General features: G+C 41.5%; 2 protein-coding genes across 4 annotated transcripts in view; one reads left to right on the forward strand and one right to left on the reverse strand.

Moving 5' to 3' along the window:
- The window catches only part of LOC137435137 (plastin-2), a 70,275-nt gene extending 58,217 nt beyond the window's left edge, over positions 1-12,058 (forward strand). For both annotated transcript variants that reach the window (XM_078784625.1, XM_068128658.2), the window contains exons 12-16: positions 4,669-4,783; positions 4,997-5,127; positions 5,560-5,683; positions 5,807-5,931; positions 11,136-12,058. In XM_078784625.1, the coding sequence (XP_078640751.1) occupies positions 4,669-4,783; positions 4,997-5,127; positions 5,560-5,683; positions 5,807-5,931; positions 11,136-11,268 (628 nt within the window). In that variant the 3' untranslated portion in view covers positions 11,269-12,058. The remainder of the gene's footprint in view (positions 1-4,668; positions 4,784-4,996; positions 5,128-5,559; positions 5,684-5,806; positions 5,932-11,135) is intronic.
- Positions 12,059-13,560: 1,502 nt separating this feature from the next.
- The window catches only part of PCOLCE2 (procollagen C-endopeptidase enhancer 2), a 46,936-nt gene continuing 36,334 nt past the window's right edge, over positions 13,561-24,162 (reverse strand). For both annotated transcript variants that reach the window (XM_068128669.2, XM_068128670.2), the window contains exons 8-11: positions 23,376-23,545; positions 20,729-20,812; positions 19,925-20,092; positions 13,561-15,617 (exon numbers count right to left, since the gene is read on the reverse strand). In XM_068128669.2, coding sequence (XP_067984770.2) covers positions 15,484-15,617; positions 19,925-20,092; positions 20,729-20,812; positions 23,376-23,545 — 556 coding nt within the window. In that variant the 3' untranslated portion in view covers positions 13,561-15,483. The remainder of the gene's footprint in view (positions 15,618-19,924; positions 20,093-20,728; positions 20,813-23,375; positions 23,546-24,162) is intronic.

Raw genomic sequence — 24,162 nt, forward strand, 5'->3', positions numbered from 1 at the left:
GGGAGAGAGAAGGAAGCGCAACACCAGTAGAGAACAGGGACATCGGGTATCTGTGGAAGAGAGAGGGCTGGGGCGGGGTACACGGGATAAACAAATTCACACTGCAATGACTTTCAGGAAAGAAAACGGAATTTGATAGTTGAAGAGATGGTAGTGAACAGCTGTTTTAAAGACCTGGGGGGAGGAGAGGGATTGAAGAGAGTGAGGGAGTTTTGTTCCAGAGGCGGGGAAAACGAGGAATGAAAGAGTGAAGGTGAGCAGAGAGTCTTGATTTTGGCAGTTTCACCAGAAGAGGGTTGCTGGCAGATCTTGTGCGTCCTGAAGGAATATTTGGGGGGCAGAGCACAGACAGAGAAGGGGGAGCAAGGCCGGAGAGGAGTCGGTAGAAGACAGAAAGACCACCAACGTGCCCATCCATGCCCAACGTGCCCACACATCTCCTGTGGTGATTGAGTGAAAGGCCCAGGCCCTCAGAATCAGCTTCATCGCGGGAGTTTCCAATGATTCCAAAAGCCTCGGTTTCTACAGCGTGAAGCCGAGCTAGGTGTGAGGCTGGAGCACCGGCCCAGAGGGGAGAGCAGTACTCCATTGAGCTGCAGATGAAAGCTTTATATGTGGTGAGATGCTCAGAAGTTCCCAGAAAGGACTTCGCACGACGGATGATGCCCAGTCGCAGACTGGCTTTGGAGGCCAGCTTGGAAATGTGGTTTTCCCAGGAAAGATCATGGCAGATAGTGAGACCCAAAAGCTTGAGTGACAGAACTTCTTGGAGAGGATTGTTGAGAAAGTAGATGGGAGGGTTTTCCAGACGGTCTTTTCGGAGAAACATAGTGAGAGTGTGAGATTTGTCAGGAAAAGGATTTCCCATCCCATGTCTATTTTTTTTCTCATCATAACTAATTTGTAACTTTAATATAAGGTAGTTTTGTTTCAGATGGGGGCACTTATGAACACCAACAACACCAAGGCTTGATATGTTGACCACAATTATTGAGTTTATAGATTTCCTGAGACGTACCTTGCAGGTTGCATACAGAGGTGCAAGCTTTCACAATGCTTGTTCCTATGATGCATACAGATCTGAGGATGAAAACACACATGTTGAAAACACACTCGCCTATATTATGAAGGCTTTAATACAACAGTAAAAACTGACTAGGCCGCACATTGAGTAATCCTGAAAACAGTAAGTCGGAAACATCAGGAATTACGTTTATGTAGCAGGCTTTAGCAGTGGGGGGTTCTGTGTCTTTCACAGACTGCAAAACCAAGCTTGAAGGTCCATTTTACCTTTAATCCTTTACTCCCTGGTTGCATTTAAAAATAATCATCAACTGGTTAATGACGTCTTAGCATCTTGGATATGGTTTGCGCACCGCCTGCTGTTCAGGATCCTTGCAGGAAATGCTAATGTGGCACATGGGTTCACGGTTACCTTTCCATTGAAGAGTTACGATTGGATATAGTCTCTCATGGGACGGTTTGCCAGCTCAACTTTCTGGGATTGCACTATTCTTTCTATATACATAAAATCTGCTCAACAGGGCAACATCAACTCATAAAGTTGAGGAATGACCATGCATTGTGGCCCTGTGGGCTTGGATGTAGGCATTTTGTATGACCATGAACTTTGGCCTTTGGGCCAAAGTGAATGTGTGTTATTTTGACAAGTTTCGTTGGATTATGTACATTGGTCTTATAGGACCGAAGTACATGTCCCTAGCTTTGTTATGACAGGCTTGCCAATCTGTCAAGGTAAAAAAAATCTTGAGGCTTGGTTGTGCCATGCCTCCGGCTCGCAACAAAAACGCAAGCCAAACCTTAATGGGTGGGGTTCAGGCCCCACCTTAGGGCCCCAAAAGCCTCAGGGTTTGCGTGCTCTCTGGTGTATTCTCAGCTGTTTTGAGGCACTACCTTACAACACTGATTTGGCTATTTTTTCCCAAAAAATGTTTCCATACTGGCAGAAGATGGTACATGTACATATACAAAATATTCCAAAAACGACAGAATATTTCAAAGATCATGGTGTTTCTCAATATTTATTAACCAGAAACTGATTTTTATCCTGCTTCAGATCAGATCATGTACCATGCTCTATACAAAGCGTCGGTGATGCCAAAGCAGTTTCTATGGCTCGGGTTACAATCCTGGATGGGGCACCACTTGACACAGGAACTCATGGCAGGAATTTGGAATGTGTTCAGTTTCTTCACTTCACCTACTCTTCTCGAATGACACCGTGGGACCTTTAATATCCACCAACGAATACCGGCAGTAATAAATGTTCAGATATGAAATACTTTTTGCAAATAACTGTAGAGTTGCAAGAGAATAGTTATTAGAGAAATTTACATTATTATTTATTCACCTTTGTGATATTATCTTGCATCTTGGCCTAAACGAATATATACCTTTTTCTAAGCTACGTCTTCGAACAATGACATACAAGACAACTTCATGGTAATCACTGGCGCAGAAAGCGGAAAATGCGAGAAAAGGAAGCTTCTGGAAGGCCGACAAACCAGTGAGATTAGCTTGTGTGGCCGTGAGAGCGTGATACTGGAGATAAAATCATGAGACTCACACCGAAAACCTGAGAGTTGGCTTTATGTTATAATGATTGACTTTTGTGCACCGCTCCTTTCCTATTCCATCCCCAGTCGCTGCATGACGTCATTGCCGGGCACCGAAGGGGGCCCGGTGATGACGCCTGCTGAAAGAGAGTACTCAGTTTTCACTCCGCTTGTTTGTTTGTTTGCTTGTTACTTGCAAAATCGAAGATTTTTCAAGTATATTGGTCGGTTGCGTTTGTTATTCTGTCTGTTTGTTTGTTTGTTTGTTTGTCACCAGCCGACAGGTCACAATTCCAAACAGATCGTCATGAAACAAGTTGTAGAGGTCGCCTTGCCTATTGATTTTGATGTCAAATGTCATCTGGAGGTCAAATTTATAAAATCGCTATTTTTAATCCAATTGACTTGAAAATAGAACAATAAATACCATTTGTATATTGAGTAACTAAATTTGGAAACCAACTATTTTGAAGTCAAAAGGTCAAGGTCAAACTTCCTAAATCATCAATTTTCATCTGAAAAACCGTCCATTTCAATCCGATTGACTTGAAAATTTAAAAACATTTACATAGTGCCTCACTGAATTGGGAAACAAACTGTTTTTGAGGTCAAAGCTCAACTCTAGGTCAAACTTCTAAAATCAATTTTAATCTAAAAATCGTCACTTTTTATCCTATTGGCCCGAGCTTTGATCAAGATCGTCAACTTTGATCTTGATGAAATGGACAATTTGCTGGAGCAATTGCAACCTTTTTTGGGGGGGTAGGGGATGGGAGGGGGTGGATTTTGCAAGTATCGTGCTCTGCATGACGTCTTCTTGTTTCCTTGTTTGTTTGTCCAGGCGATATCTCAACCATCCTTTGAGCTAGGAAGCTGAAATTTCGGCAAAATAGTGAACAGGTGCTTTGGCAGTATTTTTTGAACAGTCAAATCAAAATAGTGAACAGTATTTTTTATTTTTTTATAAATCAAATCATTAATTAATTATTATCGATTTACTAAGTACTTATTTATTTCCTTACAGAGTCGGATGAAACGGTGGTGGTTTAGATATTCTATTAGCCAATTGATTAATAATTTAATTATTTTATGTTTGACTATTTAATTATTTTATGATTATTATTTCTTTATTTTCATTATTAATCACTTATTTATTTTCTTGCTCATCTGGGCAATATCTCAGGCACCTTTTGAGCTAGGAACTTGATATTTGGACATGTTAGTGGCCAAGTGATTTGGCTATAAAGGATATTTTTGATTTATTGATTAATCAATTAATCGATTAATTATTAATTGATTCATCAATCAATCAAAAAAATTCCTAATTATTTAATTATTTAATTAATTTCCAAAAAGTTACAGCTTCTGATGAAAAACACTGATGGTTTGGGTATTAGCTATTAGCTATGCTATTCATTAGCTATTATTAGCTATTAGCTATGCTATTAGCCAACTGATTAAGAAATTAATTATTTTACCATTATTATTTATTCATTTTAATTACACAATTAATCAATAAATTATTGTACACCTCTCCTTCCCAATACCGTCTCAATGTGCTGTGCACTGGAGAATATGTTATTTATTTATTTGACATGGGAGTGGTGTACTTTGGATGTATCTGTACTTGTTTACCCATTCTTTGATGAAAACAGTCGCTCTCACCAGAACCCAAACATTTTTGCTTTGGCCTTCGGGCCAAAATGCACATGTACTCGCTAGAAAAACTTTCTTTCACTGTGTACGTTGGTCTTATGGCTGAAATGCGTGTACTTAACTTTGTTATGTTGTTTTGTTAAATAGTGTTTTGTCCTTAACATTGTTAAATAAATAGAAGCAAGGTTCCTCTCTTGAGGCCAAACTGATAAGATTGATGGTATGACCATGCATTCTTGCTGTTTGGGTTAGGGTGTACTGTATATGTTTTTGTATGGCCATGGGCTTTCGCCTTTCGTTTAGGCCAAGGTGCTTGTAAATTAATGTGACAAGCTTTGTATGACCATGCGCTTTGTTCTTGGGGCTGAAGTACACTTAGCTCTGTTAAGTGTTGCACTTTTTGTGATTAAAACAAGAGCACCTTTTTTATTTGCAGCGATCTCACAGATGCACTCGTGATCTTCCAGCTTTTTGAGAACATCAAAACCAACGTAGATTGGAACAAAGTTAACAAGCCACCGTATCCCAAGCTTGGAGCAAACATGAAAAAGGTAACAATCCAGGTTGCACAATGCAGTACTGTTGTTTATCTTACTGATGTTTAGGATAATGGAAGAGCTGAAAACACAACGATTCCATTTATTCTTGCACTTACTGCTCAACACATGTCACGTTAGATTTGCAACTTAGTAAACCCACCATATTTTACATAACCGTTAGCAGAAAGGTTCGATTTACCTACGTTGCACTGTTCTCACCTACAGCTAGAAAACTGTAACTACGCAGTGGCGTTGGGAAAAGACAGCAAGTTTTCATTGGTGGGAATCGGCGGACAAGACCTGAATGAAGGAAATGCTACACTGACCCTCGCTCTTGTCTGGCAACTTATGCGCAGGTAACTCCACAAGCATTTCTAATTCGATTCTTCTTCTTTATTGGTATGCAGCACAAGGCTGATGCAATCGATGCCTTATGCTGGTTTGCTCATAGTGGAATTTGGATTTGTAATAGCAGGAATTTGTTCATGGTGCCGTCGATAACTCACCTACTCTTCACGAAGGGCACCGTGGGATATTTAACATCCACCAAAGAATGCCAGCAGACGGGACGCCATTTTTAACGTCAATCCGAGTGACCACGCACACATTGATGAATCACCCGGCCCGGATGGCAGTTTATAGCTGCGTCGGTATTCGAACCTAGGCTAGACAGCTTAGAAGCGAGTATGCATACATCTAGGCTATCCTGTCAGCCCATTGCTAATTCGATTATTATTGTCATATTCAATAGTTTTACATAATAATGTTCGAATTTTTTCGTTGTCCAGGTACACGCTCAAAGTTCTTGAGGACTTGGGAAAAGGGGAGAAGGTTAATGATGAGATCATTTTTCACTGGATAAACAGCACTCTTCAGACAGCTGGAAAATCGTCATCAATTACCAGTTTCAAGGTGCACGTTAACACCAGAAACATATAACTTGGTAGTTTTCAGCAATTGGGACCATTTCTTAGTTCCTTAAATCAACAACATCATCATCTAACCTCTTGCTCAACCTTTTCCTTTCTTCATCAGGACAAGGCCATCAGCAACAGCATCCTTGTGCTCGACCTCATAGATGCTATCCAGCCTGGCAGTGTTCGCTACGACCTGGTTAAGACCCAGGACCTCTCTGATGAGGATCGTCTGGACAATGCCAAGTTAGTAACGCCATCATGTATTTTTCTGTAATGGCGTTCCTTTTTTTTATATAGATTTAAATGAAGCATCGTTTTCATCGCCAATGTGTGTACCCTGGATTAGAATAGGTACACCGTATACCTGCGTGTCGTAAGAGGCGACTAAGAGGGTTGGCGTCAGGAAGGGCATCCGGCCATGAAAATATTGCCTCAAAAAGAGAACCATGACAATTACAACGACATATGGGCAGGGTACAGCCCGAAGTGGAGATCGGTTTCTGAGGTTTGGGACATGGAATGTAGGGACAATGACAGGGAGATCAGGAGAAGTGGTGGAAGTATTGGTCAGAAGAAGAGTGGACATATGTTGTGTGCAAGAGACGAGATGGAAGGGAAGTGGTGTGAGAATGGTGAAGGGTAGGCAGGGACAGAAATACAAGTTTGTGTGGCAAGGGTGCCCGGAGGGCGTGAATGGTGTTGGTGTCCTGTTTTCTGAGGAGTTTGTAGACAGTGTGGTGAGTGTGACCAGAGTGAGTGATAGGTTGATGATGGTGAAAATGATGATTGGAAAGCTCTTGGTGAACGTCGTCTCGGGATATGCTCCGCAGGTTGGTCGGATCGATGAAGAGAAGGACAAGTTCTGGTGTGCGATAGAGAAGCTGATGGAAAACGTGAAAGTTGAGGACGTTGTTGTGGTAGGAGGAGACCTAAATGGACATGTGGGAAGGAGTATGGATGGTTTTGAGGGAGTTCATGGGGGTTACGGATATGGTGTGAGAAATGGAGAAGGTGAAAGGATTTTGGAATTTGCTGATGGAGCTGATTTGTTGATTTGTAATACTCAGTTCCAGAAAGAGGATAATAAGCTTGTTACATACATGTCAGGTGGGTCGACGACAACCGTCGACTACCTAATGGTGCGTAGGCAAGATAGGGGGCACCTCCAGGACACAAAGGTGATCCTGGGGGACGAGGCTGTTTCACAGCACCACTTGTTTGTCTGCGACATAAGGGTGAAAGGTGCGAGGAGAGCTCGGCGGGTGAAGTACCAACCGAGAATGAAGTTGTGGAGGTTGAAAGAGGTGACAGTAAGGGAGGCATTAAAAGAGAGGCTGAATAGGGTCGAGGATGATGTGGTTGAACTTGAAGGTGGTTGGATGTCAATGAAAGCTAGTCTGTTGGGAGCCGTTGGTGAGGTATGTGGATGGACAAAAGGACCACCGAGGCGCTCGGAAACATGGTGGTGGGACGATGAAGTTGGAAAGAGGATTGACGAGAAGAGGAAGAAGTTCAAAGAGTGGCAGAAGGCGAAGGGTACGGGAGCAGAACCAGCAGAGCATGAAAGTTATAAGGCAGCCAAGAAGGCTGCAAAGAAAGAGGTCGCAAAGGTGCAGGAGGCATGTAGGAAAACGTTCGGAGAACGCTTGGATTCGGAAGAGTGTCAGAGAGCAGTATTCAGGATTGCAAAGCAGATAGCGAAAGAGAGGTGTGATGTGATGGGGGTGGGTTGCTTGAAGGATGAAGTGGGACAAATCGTTGTGGACCCAGATGGAATTAAAGGAAGATGGAAAAGATATATGGAAATGCTGTTGAATACAGAGAATGAATGGGATGGCAACATGGAGAGTAACCCAGTTTTAGGACCGGCAGAGAAGATAACTGAGAAGGAAGTTGAGGAAGCGATAAAAGCAATGAAGAGTAGAAAAGCGGGAGGGCCGACGGGAGTTGTGGGAGATATGTTGAAGGCAGCAGGAAGTTGGGGTGTGAAGAGAATGACAGAGATCTGTAATCTGGTGGTGAAAGAAGGCCGCATTCCAGTGGATTGGGAACTGAGTACCCTCGTCCCTATATACAAGGGGAAAGGTGACCCTCTGGAGTGTGGCTCGTACTGAGCGATAAAGTTATTGGAGCATGGAATGAAGGTATTGGAAAGGGTGTTGGAGAGGAGGATAAGGAAGAAAGTGACGATCGACGAAATGCAGTTTGGATTTATGCCAGGAAGAGGAACGACAGACGTGCTTTTCATTGTGAGGCAGTTGCAGGAGAAGTACATGGAAAAGAGGAAGAAGTTGTTTCTTGGGTTTGTTGATCTGGAGAAAGCATTCGATAGGGTTCCACGCAAAGTATTGACATGGGCATTGAGGAAGTTAGGAGTGGAGGAATGGTTGATCAGAGTAGTGAATGCAATGTACAAAAGAGCGCGCACAGCGGTAAGGACAAAGGACGGGAACAATGGTGAGTTTGAGGTGAAGGTGGGAGTGCATCAGGGGTCGGTACTAAGTCCACTATTATTTGTAGCAGTGATGGAGGTGCTGGCTCAGAACGTAAAGGAGGGTTTACCGTGGGAGTTGTTGTATGCAGATGATCTAGTGTTGATTGCGGAAAGTATGGATGGACTGAAGGAAAAGATGAACAAGTGGAAGGAATGTATGGAGACAAAAGGTCTGAAGGTGAATATCGGAAAGACGAAGGTGATGGCAAGTGGTAAAGCATGTGGTGAGGTGGAAAGAACTGGGAAGTGGCCCTGTGCTGTGTGCAGGAAGGGTGTCGGAGTGAACTCCATTCAATGTACAATGTGCGCTGAGTGGGTTCATCAAAAATGTAGTGGTCTGAGAGGGTCATTAACCAGTGTGGCAGCTACATTCAAATGTCAGGTGTGCACAGAGGGAGCTGCAGATGGAGGAAATGTTGAGTTGGATCTTGGAGACGGCATGAAGCTGGAAGGTGTGAAAACATTTTGCTACCTCGGAGACATTCTGAATGGAGAAGGTGGATCAGACTCGGCAACGGTTGCTAGAGTGAGATATGCATGGAAGAATTTGGAAAGTGTGGAAATGCGAATGGTTCGATGGATGTGTGGAGTATCGTTGAGAGAGAGGAAGACAAATGATGAATTGCGAAAGATGATGGGAATAGAGCCTGTGATTGATGCTGTGAAGAGGAACAGGTTGAGATGGTTTGGTCATGTGTTGAGGAAGGATGAAAGTGACTGGTTGAGAAGAGTGATGGAAATGAATGTAGAAGGAAGTAGAGGACGGGGAAGACCGAGAAAGACTTGGCTAAAGATGGTGGAAGAAGAAATGCGGGCAAGGGGGTTAACAAGGAGAGATGCAGAAAATAGGGCAAAATGGAGAAGATTGTCATGGGGACCACAAGGCTAACCCCCGCTCTTGCAGGGAAAATGGCCTTTAAAATGCATGTTGTTGTTGTTTGTTGTTGTTGTTTTCATCGCCAATCTAGAATTGTGGGACCAATTTATTCCATTGTGCCATATTTTTAGTGGGTACCTGATGTTGACAAACATTGACACCAATCGCCAGTCGGACCTTATTGCTCCTTTTTGAACAAATGGCACGCTCTACAACTGGAGAAAAATGGTCTTTGAGTAAATCGTTTATTTCAGTATTTTAAATAATTAAATGATGTTTTAATTTATTTATTTTACCGACATAATCTGTAAGATAACAACAAAACTCTTTCGTTTTGATACCCTCAAGTGGGATTTGGAATTGTCCCTCCAATTATTCTTTCCTTTTTGCAGCTTTGAAGAAGAAAGGTAGTTCCATCCTTTCAACAACATGTTAAAGCAATTAACTATTTCAATATGATTCAAGATGACCATTTCCTGTGTTGGTCAGAATTTCACTGTTTTTCTTTTCTGTACAAAGACTATGTTCATTGCAGAGTGGGGGTGACAGATGTTAGAAGGCAATGTACTAACCGCGGGGCAGTATGGCAACTTTTGGATGCAACAGGAGGATGAATGAAGAGGACGATGAGGAGGAGAAGAGAAAAGGTAACATGGCAGCCTGCAAATGGATGCAGATTGGAGACTGAAGAGGAAGCACAAGTTCGAGAGAGCAATCCAAGGGATTTCTATCTCGGCTCGTCACTGAGGCAGACTCGAAGCTTTCCTGAATTTTATCTACCTCCTCAGGTGAAAAGTGTCCCAAAAGCAGAGTGGACACAAGGTATACAAGGTGGGGACAGAAAGGGATTTGTCAAGTACTGTACATGAGATTTGGAGACAGACATCGATTTAAGACATTGAGCCTTGTCTTGAGCAGTCACCTGTAATTCCACTTCAGGGGAGGGAGAGGATGGAGGCCGGGAGCAGCTCCAGAGATGTATTTAACAGGGTACCATTACAACTACCAGGGATGCCTCTCTGTATGTGCCAAGGCAGCGCAGTCATGGTCAGAGTGCTGATCGATCTCTATGGACCGGCCCTTTTCCTCTTGTCTCTCTCTCTCTCTCTCTCTCTCTCTCTCTCTCTCTCTCTCTCTCTCTCTCTCTCTCTCTCTCTCTCTCTCTCTCTCTCTCTCTCTCTCTCACTCTCTCACTCTCTCACTCTCTCTCACTCTCTCTCACACTCTCACACTCTCACACTCTCCTCTCTACCTCTTCTCTCTACTCTGCCGTGGCCCTGACCACCCTGACTTCGTGAAGGCGGAGGTACACCATCCCAGATATGGGGGATCTATGCGTCGCTCCGATGAGATTGATCGCTTGGTCGAGATAACTGTCCAGGGCTATACAACAACAACGACGACATGGTACCACTAGGACTTTGAAGAAGGGTAACGTTTTTCTCTTCCAACCTTCCTCGATTCATGGCAAGATCTTCCTGATATCTATTTTTGATGAACTCGTTTGACCATTGTATCGAGTCACATCTGCTTCTTGTAGTTGCACAATATTAGTCAATGTGGTTCAGTCCAAGGTCATCTTCATAGGGTGGCAAGAGAACGTTTATCCTGAAGTTTACTCCACGAGAGAATAAATGGAGTAGATTCACAGGCTTCACCTACTTGGGGGCACTGCTGCTCCTATGGGTGGTGAGGTTCTTGCTCAAGGCCACTCAAGGTCACTTAGGCTCGTAGCTGTCTCAGCCATACCAACTCGGAAGTGCAAAGGACTTTGTAGGTGCACCATGTATGGAGTGGTTTGCACTGTGGTGTTACTTTATTTGATTTATTGCCAGCATTGATCATAGACATGGAGATGTTGACTTTTACCCACATATAACACTGCATTACCACACTGATTTAGATCCCTGCAGCATTTAACGTTATTCCCCATTCACTTGGTTTGAAATACTTCTGTTATAGTTTTGATATACCAAATCTTATTTGTATGGTCAAATTGCACATTCTTTAAAGCTTGATTTGTTAATCATATGATGGTGGATTTGAGTCATAAAAGCAAAATGATTGTTCTGCCAGGTATGCCATCTCCATGGCACGGAAGATTGGTGCACGAGTATATGCCTTGCCTGATGACCTGGTGGAAGTCAAGCCCAAGATGGTGATGACAATCTTCGCTTGTCTCATGGGACGTGGGATGGAGCGAGTTTGATATGGGTGTAAGAGCAATGGACGTGCGAACTTTGGGACAAGGATAAGTGGGAGGAAAGTGTATAGTGAGGATATCTTGTTTCAGATAAGCATTTGATCTCTGAAGTTATAATGGCCACTGGCAAATTAATTATCTGTGGTTTAGGGAGGGGAGAGGGGCAGTGAGAATATTTGCTTGTGATGGGGTGAGTTTTGGGGCTTTTTTAATGGGTGAGTCATTTGTGGTGGTTCAGGGGGTGGTGGGGTTATGTCAGGTAATAACTTTGGGAAATTGATGTTGGTCATGAGAGGCAGCAGGGTCTTTCTCTTTGTTATATAATTTTATATCAATTTTAATGCCAGACATTCCTCATGGGCATTAGCTGGCAAGGAAAATATTTTGCATGGAATTCCCAGTGGTACGAATATTGACCAATGAGATTAAGATAAACCAAAGAGACAGTGACATCATGGATAGCTCCAGACCAGCCTGAAATTGCCACAAGTCCATTAGGCTTTTGGCTGGAGGAATATGGGCACGCATTTGGAATTTGCAGGCACAAGTCCGTGCCTCTGCCAGATCCCCAGGCCATCTGGTCTTGCTTTCCATGAAACCTCTATGATCTCCTCTGCAAGCTTTTGTTGCGGCAATTGCACAAAGATACATTCCATGGTTGATTTTGTGTTTAATACCAAAATTACAACTTCCCTGCTTATGCTAACCATAAAAGCTGCGAAGAAAAGAAAAATGGCAAAGCTGTGCTGTGTCGATGAAGTTTGGATTTTTGCTTAAATTTTATATTCAAAAGCAATGGAGTGTGTCATTATTCACACTTGGTTGTGCGAGCTGACAGATTGCTCAAAGGGAGCACACTTGCCTTTGAGCTGTCTAGCCTATGACGTTCGAGTGTCAACTAGAACATAAACATTCAGCCTCTTGTTTCACAGGCAAAGTGTTGCATCTGTAGAAATTATGTGTGTGTGAATTTCTATTCACATGTGGCCATACGGTGGTTAGATGCTTCCTGGCAATCTTCCATCTCCGTTACGCTCGATGAGTGTGGTGAAACGGGAGTAAAGATGGATGTTACACCGAGATGCAGCCAATGCTCCCCAGAAGCTGATCAAAGGTCTCAGCGGGTAAACCCGTCGTGAAATGTTGATTTTTTTCCAGGAGACTAAAATACCAATGCTTTGGGGTGACCGCAGTGGTCACCCCAAAGGGGGCGGGGCCAAAATTCCACTGTTCCACAAACAAAATTCCACTGGTAAAAGTGATCTAAAATGGTGGAAGAAAAAAATAACCCCACGAAGTAGAAAAGTTTGTTGGGTTGTTGTGAACAGGGAGTGGGTAATGAAGTAGAACTCTGCTGAAAGTCCCAAGGGAAACCAAAGAACAGTAAAATACAGTATTTACTGACTCAATGTTATCGCACCATTTAGCTCAAAACTCCTCGAGAGTCTAAAGTCCGCGTTAAACAGCCTCTTCTTCTTCTTCGCCCTCGTGCTTTCTCCTCTCGTACTCAAAGTTGATTGATTGTTCCTGGTTTCAAACCACACCCGCTAGTCAGTATGTGAGGAACAAGCTTGGTGATTGATTCTGCCTGCACCATCTGTTCATGTAGAAAATGATGCATGTAAAACTAGAAGTCACTGCACATTTATGATTGCACCATCGGTCGTATGGGACGTTAAGCTAGGGACCCGTCTGCCCGTACCAGTAGATGGTGGACATTAAAAATCTCAGTGTCTTTTAACAAAGAGTAAGGCGATTGTCTCCAGCAATCTGAATACCACGTTCCTGCCCTCACCAAGAGGGGACATTACATCAGCCGTAGTCCCATAAATGATGCGACCAGCAGCCAGGTGCTGCACACACCTGTAGCAGGAACTTGGTTGGACGCTTGCTTCGTTGGATCAGCACCCATCATTACCCTGCGCTTGCGAAGTGAAAAGCAGGGTTTGGCAATCGCTTATGTGCGTACGTATTGCGTACATACGTGTGGCGTATGTATGTGCATATCTGCATTTTAAAAATTCATTTTCTTGGCAACTGTTGATCCGATGGACACATTTTCACCATATGAATGTCAACTCCTGTGGAATTTTAATGATAATTATGATGTCATAGGTCACATGGTATGGGCGCCATCTTGGAAAAACCAAAAAACTTTGCACCTCTATATCTCCGAAACCGCTCCATGGAAAAAATTGAAATGTGGTAAAGAACTCTGCATGAGGAATACGTGTTATTAGCAATGACATCATTGGTGCCTTAATTATGACGTCATAATTCGACAAGTACAACGCTTAGTCCGATCAGTTTGAAATTTATTGAGCGTGATCTACGCAACAATTATATGAGTGTAAATTTATGATGTCATCGCTCACGTGGTCTGGCAGCCATATTGGATTAAAGAAAAAAACACTTGAAAAACAGAAAAGTTGGCTCGCACCAAGTTGACTGCGTGGGGTAAGTATTCCATGAATACCATCTAGTTCTTTAAGGATTTTAAGTTTGTTATAATCTTGAAAACGATTCCTCCAAAGGCCTACCACCTTTAGCTTAAATTATCTCTGAGTCAAATACTGTAAATCGATTTTATTCAAATTCCATCAAAATGGTTGAAAAGCAAATACATGTAAGCACCTATCCTGTAACAGTATTTCATCTAATTACGTTCCTAAAATGGCTCGGTTATGTAACTTAATTCTCTGCAATGCAGATTCCATTAACATCAATCAATTCCAGGTGTTTACCATGTATTCCTGTTTAAGATTCATGTAAAAATCTAAGTAAAAGGTAACGTGAGGGTTTGGTGGTCCTCGTCCTGAAATGAATCAGTGCCTTGCCAGTAACAAGGTCTTTATCACACGGTGCCATTTTTACTTCCCACATGGATGTGCATCTGGGATGGCAGCAGAACCGACTTCCCACTGAATTAGTCTTGAGAGCAATGTGGTGTTGAAGGTCAACTTGCGCAGAGGTCAATGACATAATTTTACCTACAGTACATATCAAGGGTAAACGTCTTCTCCAAGGGAAGAAGTTATCCAAACATGAGAAGGAAAATTGTGTTTGACTACGATATAAATTTTGATCGCGTGGAATCAGAGGCATCTGAACTCTCTATCCGTCTATTGAGTGCTTGATTGTTTCCAGGAGTTGTGATGCAAAAGGTAGGTTGTACTTCTGGGAGGTGTGATTGTTCTGCAAGATTTTCATTGATGTCTAAAACAAATTCTTTTCTTTTTTTCATCTAAATGTGAGCAGTTGTTTCACTCACACCAAATGCAACTGGTGATTGTTTCATTCCCACTAAATCTAACCAGTGAATTGATTCATTCCCACTCCATTCAACAAGCGGATTGTTTCATTTCCACTGAAAAGAATCAATGAAATTTAGTTGGGAACTTATTATCTGCTGTACAAAACAAATCTTAGGTTTGTCTTACTTGCTAAAAATTGCAAGGTCGTTATTCCAAAAAAATGGATTTTAACCAAGTTTTTCACTCGTGAAAGAGGCAGGACTCATGTTGCATCATCAGTAATAATAGAAAATACTGACATACAAAAAAAGGAAATAAGATCAGAATATGATGTCACAATAGTGGGTAATTTTGATTCTGGACAACAGCAAGTGCAGTATTGATTGATTGAGTCCATAACCTTTCTGCAGTGCAATCCCACAGCAAGGAATACACTAGGTAGTTTACCATTCCCTTAGTAGTAGTAGTCAGAGCATTTGGAATTTGGCCAGAGTGCCAGCACACTACAGCCTACTCTTGGGAAAAGACACCATGGAATATTAAACGTCCATCAACAGCAAATGCTGCATCACATAGGATGGATGGCACGCTCATTGATGCAATGCCCTCTCTGAGAAACAGTAGGGTATGGTTTATAATCAGTTTGGGAATTGAACCTAAACGAGACGACTCAAAGGTGAGTACACCACCCCCGAGCCATCCTTTCAGCACCGGGTGGTAGTGTATATTTTGTGGCAACATTATATATTGTTGCGGTGCCATGGTTATAGACATGGGCAGCTTTATCGACTTGGTATGTTTTTTTGCCCAAGAATCCCAAAATGCTGAACCAACGTGTGGAATAGGAAAATGTGGTGAAAATGAATGTGACTGTGCTTGTATAACTGTGGTTATACAAATGTCAGCATTGTTCTGTGCAGCTGTTGTACCACATGGGGGCTCAAACCCGTTGGGCAGTAGCTGTATATCAACAACTTTTGCGCTGTGCAATATTATTCAAAATGTTCAGGAGTTTGGACTTGAAGTTTACGACGAAGCTGTCGGGTAAAATTACACCTACTCCGCTCGGATCTACTGCGCCCATAAAGATGTAGACCTTGCCTGTTAGGAGGGGTGACAGGAAGAGAATGGGAAGAGAATGATGTCATAGAGGAGCATTAATAGGAGGTTCAATGCAGTTAAAACTTATGCTACATAGCATGCAAATCTTGCTGAGAGTTCACTACTTACGAAAGGGTCATCTGCTGAATCTACTGTGTCATGGCCTTCAAAATACACTTTAAATTGCATGGTTATGGCATCAGCCTTATTTAGGCATTCATCGTGAGCATTGTGATGTCATCACAGTTCTTTCATGAGAGGCCATCTAAACATTCCATACACAAGGAAAGGCTCCATGGTGGGTAAGGGTAAACTTCGACTTGCTGTGCAGTTGCTTTGCAGAGAATGCATTAATTACATCATGCAATCTTGGTATTCCTTCTTACATCTTCTTCCCTGTCTGCTGTTCGTATTTTCATCAAACGAATTCCGTGATAAATCGTGGCGATATTGTTGGAATTAGTTTTTTAGTGCAGCCTAGGCCTTCGCCGAAAGGCAGGAACTATAATTGTCTCTGTTTTGAGGTTGTTTTGTCGTCCTATTTCTCGTCTTTCTCTCTTTTTTCAAAAAATGTGTCCTTTCTGCATTTTCAACGCGATCCTATTCCCCTTCACATTAAAAAAAAACAAAAAAAAAAACTGGTTCACTCGGACACTATCCTTCTGCATCAATCTTGTCCACCCAATGCTTCCTTTTCTGCCCCCCATTCCACCCCACACCCATTGTCCAAGTCTCCCTCTATCTTGTGATTCAACTCCGCTGTTGGTGCTCCTCCCAGCCCCCCTCTTCTACTGGTTCTTTTATCCTGTCATGTCTTTATTCATTCAGTGTACTAGCTCTTCCACGAGCATCGATTGTGTATACAAAATAAAAATAAAATTCATAATAACTAGAAAGCATCTGAAAATGCAAAGCCCTTCCACATCTGTTTGTATTCAGACGTCTTCTTCTTCTGTATGCTCAAAATGACGAAAAAGGTTTAACATAAAATACAAAATGAAAATTGATGAATTTATGCAGCCTTGAACTTTGACCTTTTGATCTACAAAAAAAAAAAACAATCGACTCTTACCTTTGGATTAGTAAACCAATTCAGTGACTATATGCAAATTATTTAAATTTCAGGTCAATCGGGTGAAAATTGGCGATTGAAATTCCAACTTATTTCCTGGAAATCCTGGCAGTGTCCATATGTTTATACCTCTCCCACCCCCCCCCCCTTCACATGCCTCCCCCCCTTCACATGCCTCCCCCCCAAAGCCCTCGCCCTCTCTCAGATCTCTCGATGTCTCCATGTCTCTCGGTCCCTGCTCTCAAATGTTGTGTTTGTGTCCTTCCCCCTCTCTCCCCATCTTGTCTACCGCTCCCGATGTTATTTGTTTTATGTGTCTGTTTGTCTTTCTGTGTGATTAATGTTCGCTCTTTCACGAGCCTCGATCTTGTATACAAAAAAAAAAAAAAAAAAAAAAAAAAAAAAACTTTGACCTTTTGATATAAAAAAAAACAATCGACTCCTATCTTTTGATTAGTGAACCAACTCAGTGACCCAATATGCAAATTTTTTAAATTTCAGGTCAATCGGGTGAAAATTGTTGATTATATGAAACCTTGACCTTTGACCTTTTGATCTAAAATAAAGAAATATACAAAACTAAGCTTATAGCTTTGGATTGGTGAACCAATTCAGTCACTCAATATGCAAATGCTTAAAATTTCAGGTCAATCAGATGAAAATTGACAATTTTATATGATACTGACCTTTGACCTTTTGCCAAAATTATTAATCTACCTTCTCCATTTTATCATAATAAAGCTTTGTTGAAAATTTGATGACAAAACTCAAATGGTAAATTGAAATATCAGGTCAAGTGGATGAAAATTGACGATTTTATGTGATGCTGACCTTTGACCTTTTGCCAAAATTATTAATCTACCTTCTCCATTTTATCATAATAAAGCTTTGTTGAAAATTTGATGACAAAACTCAAATGGTAAATTGAAATATCAGGTCAAGTGGATGAAAATTGACGATTTTATGTGATGCTGACCTTTGACCTTTTGCCAAAATTATTAATCTACCTTCTCCATTTTATCATAATAAAGCTTTGGTGAAAATTTGATGACAAAACTCAAATGGTAAATTGAAATATCAGGTCAAGTGGATGAAAATTGACAATTTTATGTGATGCTGACCTTTGACCTTTTGCCAAAATTATTAATCTACCTTCTCCATTTGATCATAATAAAGCTTTGGTGAAAATTTGATGACAAAACTCAAATGGTAAATTGAAATATCAGGTCAAGTGGATGAAAATTGACGATTTTATGTGATGCTGACCTTTGACCTTTTGCCAAAATTATTAATCTACCTTCTCCATTTTATCATAATAAAGCTTTGGTGAAAATTTGATGACAAAACTCAAATGGTAAATTGAAATATCAGGTCAAGTGGATGAAAATTGATGATTTTATGTGATGCTGACCTCTGACCTTTTGCCAAAATTATTAATCTACCTTCTCCATTTTATCATAATAAAGCTTTGGTGAAAATTTGATGACAAAACTCAAATGGTAAATTGAAATATCAGGTCAAGTGGATGAAAATTGACGATTTTATGTGACGCTGACCTTTGACCTTTTGCCAAAATTATTAATCTACCTTCTCCATTTTATCATAATAAAGCTTTGTTGAAAATTTGATGACAAAACTCAAATGGTAAATTGAAATATCAGGTCAAGTGGATGAAAATTGATGATTTTATGTGATGCTGACCTTTGACCTTTTGCCAAAATTATTAATCTACCTTCTCCATTTTATCATAATAAAGCTTTGTTGAAAATTTGATGACAAAACTCAAATGGTAAATTGAAATATCAGGTCAAGTGGATGAAAATTGACGATTTTATGTGATGCTGACCTTTGACCTTTTGCCAAAATTATTAATCTACCTTCTCCATTTTATCATAATAAAGCTTTGGTGAAAATTTGATGACAAAACTCAAATGGTAAATTGAAATATCAGGTCAAGTGGATGAAAATTGACGATTTTATGTGACGCTGACCTTTGACCTTTTGCCAAAATTATTAATCTACCTTCTCCATTTTATCATAATAAAGCTTTGGTGAAAATTTGATGACAAAACTCAAATGGTAAATTGAAATATCAGGTCAAGTGGATGAAAATTGACGATTTTATGTGATGCTGACCTTTGACCTTTTGCCAAAATTATTAATCTACCTTCTCCATTTTATCATAATAAAGCTTTGTTGAAAATTTGATGACAAAACTCAAATGGTAAATTGAAATATCAGGTCAAGTGGATGAAAATTGACGATTTTATGTGACGCTGACCTTTGACCTTTTGCCAAAATTATTAATCTACCTTCTCCATTTTATCATAATAAAGCTTTGGTGAAAATTTGATGACAAAACTCAAATGGTAAATTGAAATATCAGGTCAAGTGGATGAAAATTGACGATTTTATGTGACGCTGACCTTTGACCTTTTGCCAAAATTATTAATCTACCTTCTCCATTTTATCATAATAAACCTTTGTTGAAAATTTGATGACAAAACTCAAATGGTAAATTGAAATATCAGGTCAAGTGGATGAAAATTGACGATTTTATGTGATGCTGACCTTTGACCTTTTGCCAAAATTATTAATCTACCTTCTCCATTTTATCATAATAAAGCTTTGGTGAAAATTTGATGACAAAACTCAAATAGTATAAAAGTTACTGCTTGGACAGACAGACACACATAGACAGACACACCTCTAAGCTATTCTGTGAGTCAGTGGCACAGTAAGCCATCCTTCTAAAGGAGTGTTAAGCCTCCTGTCGTGTTTGCTTGCACTTGTTGATGGGAGAAAAAAAAAACTCATCAATGGTTGCGTGCGTGATTCCCATGTAAGATATCTTAGTTACAACAGCATGTATCCTCTTCTTACCCCTTTCTCTTATTCATCAGTATCTCCAATCCAAATGCATTTGTAATATCGGTATCCCTATGGCCTCTAATGGTCTTTTTGTAGTTGCAAGAATCCAGAACATGGTTGTGGTTATGCAAGGGCCTCTAAACCTGTCTGTGCTTGCTTACACCTCGTCTCCATTATCTAGTTCAGAACCAGTCTAAACCTGAATGAAGTTAAATGTTCCCATTTGAAGAATCACCTAGAACTAAAATGAAGGTAAAGAGAGAATAAATTATTCAATTTGGTATAAACAATGGCATTGTGCCAGGTACAGATTTGCTTTTAAAGAAAAGTGGATGTTGAGCATATGTAAGATGGTCATGCACACCTTTCTTGAGTTTGGGGCATCTCGGACATGGCAGCATGATCTTTGCGACGTCTCCCCGACGTCGCTGCGACGTCTCCAGTCTCCCGGTCTTGAAGGAGCGAATCACAGCAATCCGCAGAAGCTTGGCGCCATCACGTTGCTGGATCACCAGAACCTTCCCCACGATAACTGTACAGACGGAATGCACATTCTTTGCGCATACAAGTATGTGCTTGTAAGCCTCAGTCTTGGCTTCTCGATCTCCATCCGATTCCGCAACTAACCGCTTCGACTTTTTATTTCTTATTTTTCAATCCCCATCAACACTTCTCTTCCCTGCAAATCTCTCTAGACTTCACATTTTCCATACCGACATACTCCCTCTCGGTCTTTTCTTGCCTAAACCCCCCCTTCCCCCCCTTCCCTAAACCCCCTTTTTCCCCCCCCTTCCCACGCCTCCTGCCCCCAAGCCCTCTCCCTCCCACACTTCTTCCTGCTCTCAAATGTTGTGGTTGTGTGCTTCCCCTTCCCTCCCCATCTTGTCTTCCGCTCCCTCTTTTTGTATATTTTGTTTGTCTGGTTGATTTGTTTGTGAAATAAATGTTAGCTCTTTCACGAGCCTCGATTCAGTATACAAAAAAAAAAAAAAAAACCAACAGCAAATGAGTACAATGATGTATGTACCAATGATGTAATGATGTAATGATGCCCGTAAGTAGTAAGTACAATGATGGAAAGTTATGTAACAAACTACCTCAATAAGTTGCACCTTAACTACTAAAGATCAGGATGTCTGTTTCACTCTTTTGACATATTTATACTCACCAAATTCCTTGGTACAGAAGTTGGTTTGCATTGTTCCTGTGCGCTTACACGCTTTGGTGCAGGGGTCGATCATGGGGCTAGTGGCTGAGAGAGGGGAGGCAAACAGGAAAACGTTACCCTTCATTTAGCCGAATCACGTGTGGAATGCAAAAGTAGTTTTCTTTCCCATGACTCGAAATTAGAAGTTGCATTTTGCCAAAGATAACTAACTACCTTTATCTCATGCCAGGGTATGCATGGACAGTGGTTTTTATGACAATTATGCAAAGTTCAGTGATCACAAGACATTCACATGTTTGAAATGAAGCAGCTTTTAGTAGAATCTCATGTTGAGGTATTTGGTCACCTGATCTGCTGCCCCATGGCCCATTCTTACTTTGGCTAAAATACCTTTCAAGCCCATTTCGTATAAGAGCTAAAACAATTTGATGGGTTTCTGAAAGCTTCAAATGAAACTCTTTTTCTGTTGCTGTCTTCAGCTGGATTTTAACCCACAACCTCTAGAGCAGTGTTTCTCAGCCGGATTTACCAGAGGGCCTACCCATCCTAGTATTTAGTCTACCCATCCTAGTATTTAGTCGCCGCAACCCTATTATCCCCCAAACAAGGGTTGACAAAAAAGACAGGAATGGAGATTTTGAAAAAACCTACTTTACTGGGTTTATTCAAGTGAAGAGTCTTTTAACCCAGGTGGGGAAAACTGGGCTGGGCCAATTAGTGCCAACCCTGACCACATTAGAAACTAGAACGGCACTCGGTAGAGAGCACACCTCCACCTGGTTGGCCATATCACTCAATGGTGAAGAATCACTTAAAAAATTATACCAGCTGGATCCAGATCTTCACCAAAATTGAATAGATTCTTCCTTGTCACACACACAACCTGTCCAAGTTTCGTCCAAATCCATCCATAACGTTTTGAGATATCCTGCTATGTATCGTTTTTGGCCCGATCTCCCAATGGTGAAGAATCACTTTAAAATTAAATAATTCTCATATCCGAATCCATATTCAGATCTTCACCAAAATCGAATCGAATCGTCCTTGTCACACACATAACCGGTCCATCACGTTTCGTCCAAATCCATCCACAACGTTTTGAGATATCCTGCTATGTATCGTTTTTGGCCTTATCTTCCAATGGTGACGAATCACTTTAAAATTCTAGTAGCCGGATCCGAATCCGGATATTTACCAAAATCTAATCATTTCATCCTTGTGACATACGCTACATCTCTAACAAATTTGGTCCGAATCCATCCACAACTTTTTGAGATATGTTGTTCAAAAACAAACAAACGGACAGAGGTGAAAACATAACCTCCATCCACCTTTGGTGGCGAAGGTAATAAAGAGGCTGGACTCGCAGCCATTTTTATTTCTTTTCACACACATGTCAATTTGGGGACTAGTCTTACTCGACAAACATCGTAGCTCGCTCTCGACATCGATGGGCTTGTTTCTGGTGTTAGTTTTGATCACTACTTAGATTGAGAAACCAAAGATTGAGATTGAGAATTGATCACGACTAAGAATAATAAGATAACCCTAACCCTGGCAAGTTGGGCCGGCTCCGAATCTGGCAAGTTGGGCCGGCTCCGAATCTGGTAAGTTGGGCCAGCTCCGAATCTGGTAAGTTGTTCCGGCTCCGAATCTGGCAAGTTGTGCCGGCTCCGAATCTGGCAAGTTGGGCCGGCTCCGAATCTGGCAAGTTGGGCCGGCTCCGAATCTGGCAAGTTGGGCCGGCTTCGAATCTGGCAAGTTGTTCCGGCTCCGAATCTGGCAAGTTGTGCCGGCTCCGAATCTGGCAAGTTGGGCCGGCTCCGAATCTGGCAAGTTGGGCCGGCTCCGAATCTGGCAAGTTGGGCCGGCGCCGAATTTGGCAAGTTGGGCCGGCTCCGAATCTGGCAAGTTGTTCCGACTCCGAATCTGGCAAGTTGTTCCGACTCCGAATCTGGCAAGTTGGGCCGGCCCTGAATCTGGCAAGTTGTTCCGACTCCGAATCTGCCAAGTTGTTCCGACCCCGAATCTGGCAAGTTGTTCTGACTCCGAATCTGGCAAGTTGGACCGACCCCAAATTTGGCAAGTTGGACCGACCGCGATTGGTAAGGTCACATTGGTAAGGCATTGGGAACATCACTAGGACTTGTGTAACTACTTCGCACAGACCGCTCACGACCCCCTGGAAACCCACTCACGGCCCGGTAAGACCGGAAAGACATTTTGGGGGTCACTGCCCACCTTTTGAGAAACACTGCTCGAGAGGTACCAGTCCATTGTCCTTTCCACCTGGGCACTCCTGTACCCAGCAAGTGTGTGTAAGCATTTATTTTAGAAGTCGGTCTTCCAGAGATATTTCCATAAACTCCAGGAATACTGCTTGGTCGTGTCACCTCCTCAGGTGATTGCTTTGTATGGTTACAACTGTCAATTATTCCTCAGGTAAGTGGATTTTAAATTTTTTATTTTTTTTTAACAAAGAAAAGCAATCCTCAAACTTTACTGTCGCCCCTGACATATCAATCTCTGACCATTCATTTGACTCGCAGTGGCTAAATGTAAAGGGTTACATGTTTTGTCATACAAACATGTTCTGTGCATGAATACCTGCTTTTAAGCACAGTGGTGTCATGATATGAACACTTACTGGTAACAGCAGGTGCCATGGTTGTTTTGTACGTGACAGATTTGATAGTGGAGCCAGACCCAGATGAGCCCTGGTCCTGAATCGAGTACTTGGCTAGAAACCCATCAGCAGTGACGGTGAGATCCGAGACAAACTGCACGAACAGTTGGTTTCCAGTTGACCGGATGGTTCTGTCAAGGGTGAACCAACGACATCGAATTAATGATCGATCCGCTTCCATCACCCGAAGACATCAATGCAAAGATTTGTAGTAAAAAAAATTTTAAAAAAATTTTTGGGATAAAAATGTTTGAATTTTGGATAAAAAAAAATAAAAATATCTTTAATAAAATATCAATTTAAAAATAAAATTTAAAAATAAAATATATTTATAAAATCATATATATATTGTCCTGTGATTCCCTTCGGTGAAGACCGGTAAATCACGAATAGCAATCGAGCGTTACTTCGAGGTGTTCGGTTCAATAGCGGATTTTATATCTACACGCGGTGGGGAAGAAAGAAGAAGAAGAAGCTGGAAGCTTTTACCTGACGCGATCTCGCTGGGCAGTCTTCAAACCTGTAGGAAATAAACTCACACGAAAACGGATTTAGAATATACAGGGAAAATAATATAAGGATTTATTTACAACGGAATGCCGGGACAAAGGAAACGCGATAAACTAAACTCTTAAATTAGGATCCTTCACACCAGACTTATAACACACACGAGGGGAGAATTTAAATGAAAATAAAAGCATCGTGTGTGTGTGTGTGTGTGTGTGTGTGTGTGTGTGTGTGTGTGTGT

The sequence above is a fragment of the Myxine glutinosa genome, chromosome 9 (assembly GCF_964187855.1).
Source record: "Myxine glutinosa chromosome 9, kmMyxGlut1.1, whole genome shotgun sequence".
NCBI classification, from domain to species: Eukaryota; Metazoa; Chordata; class Myxini; order Myxiniformes; family Myxinidae; genus Myxine; species Myxine glutinosa.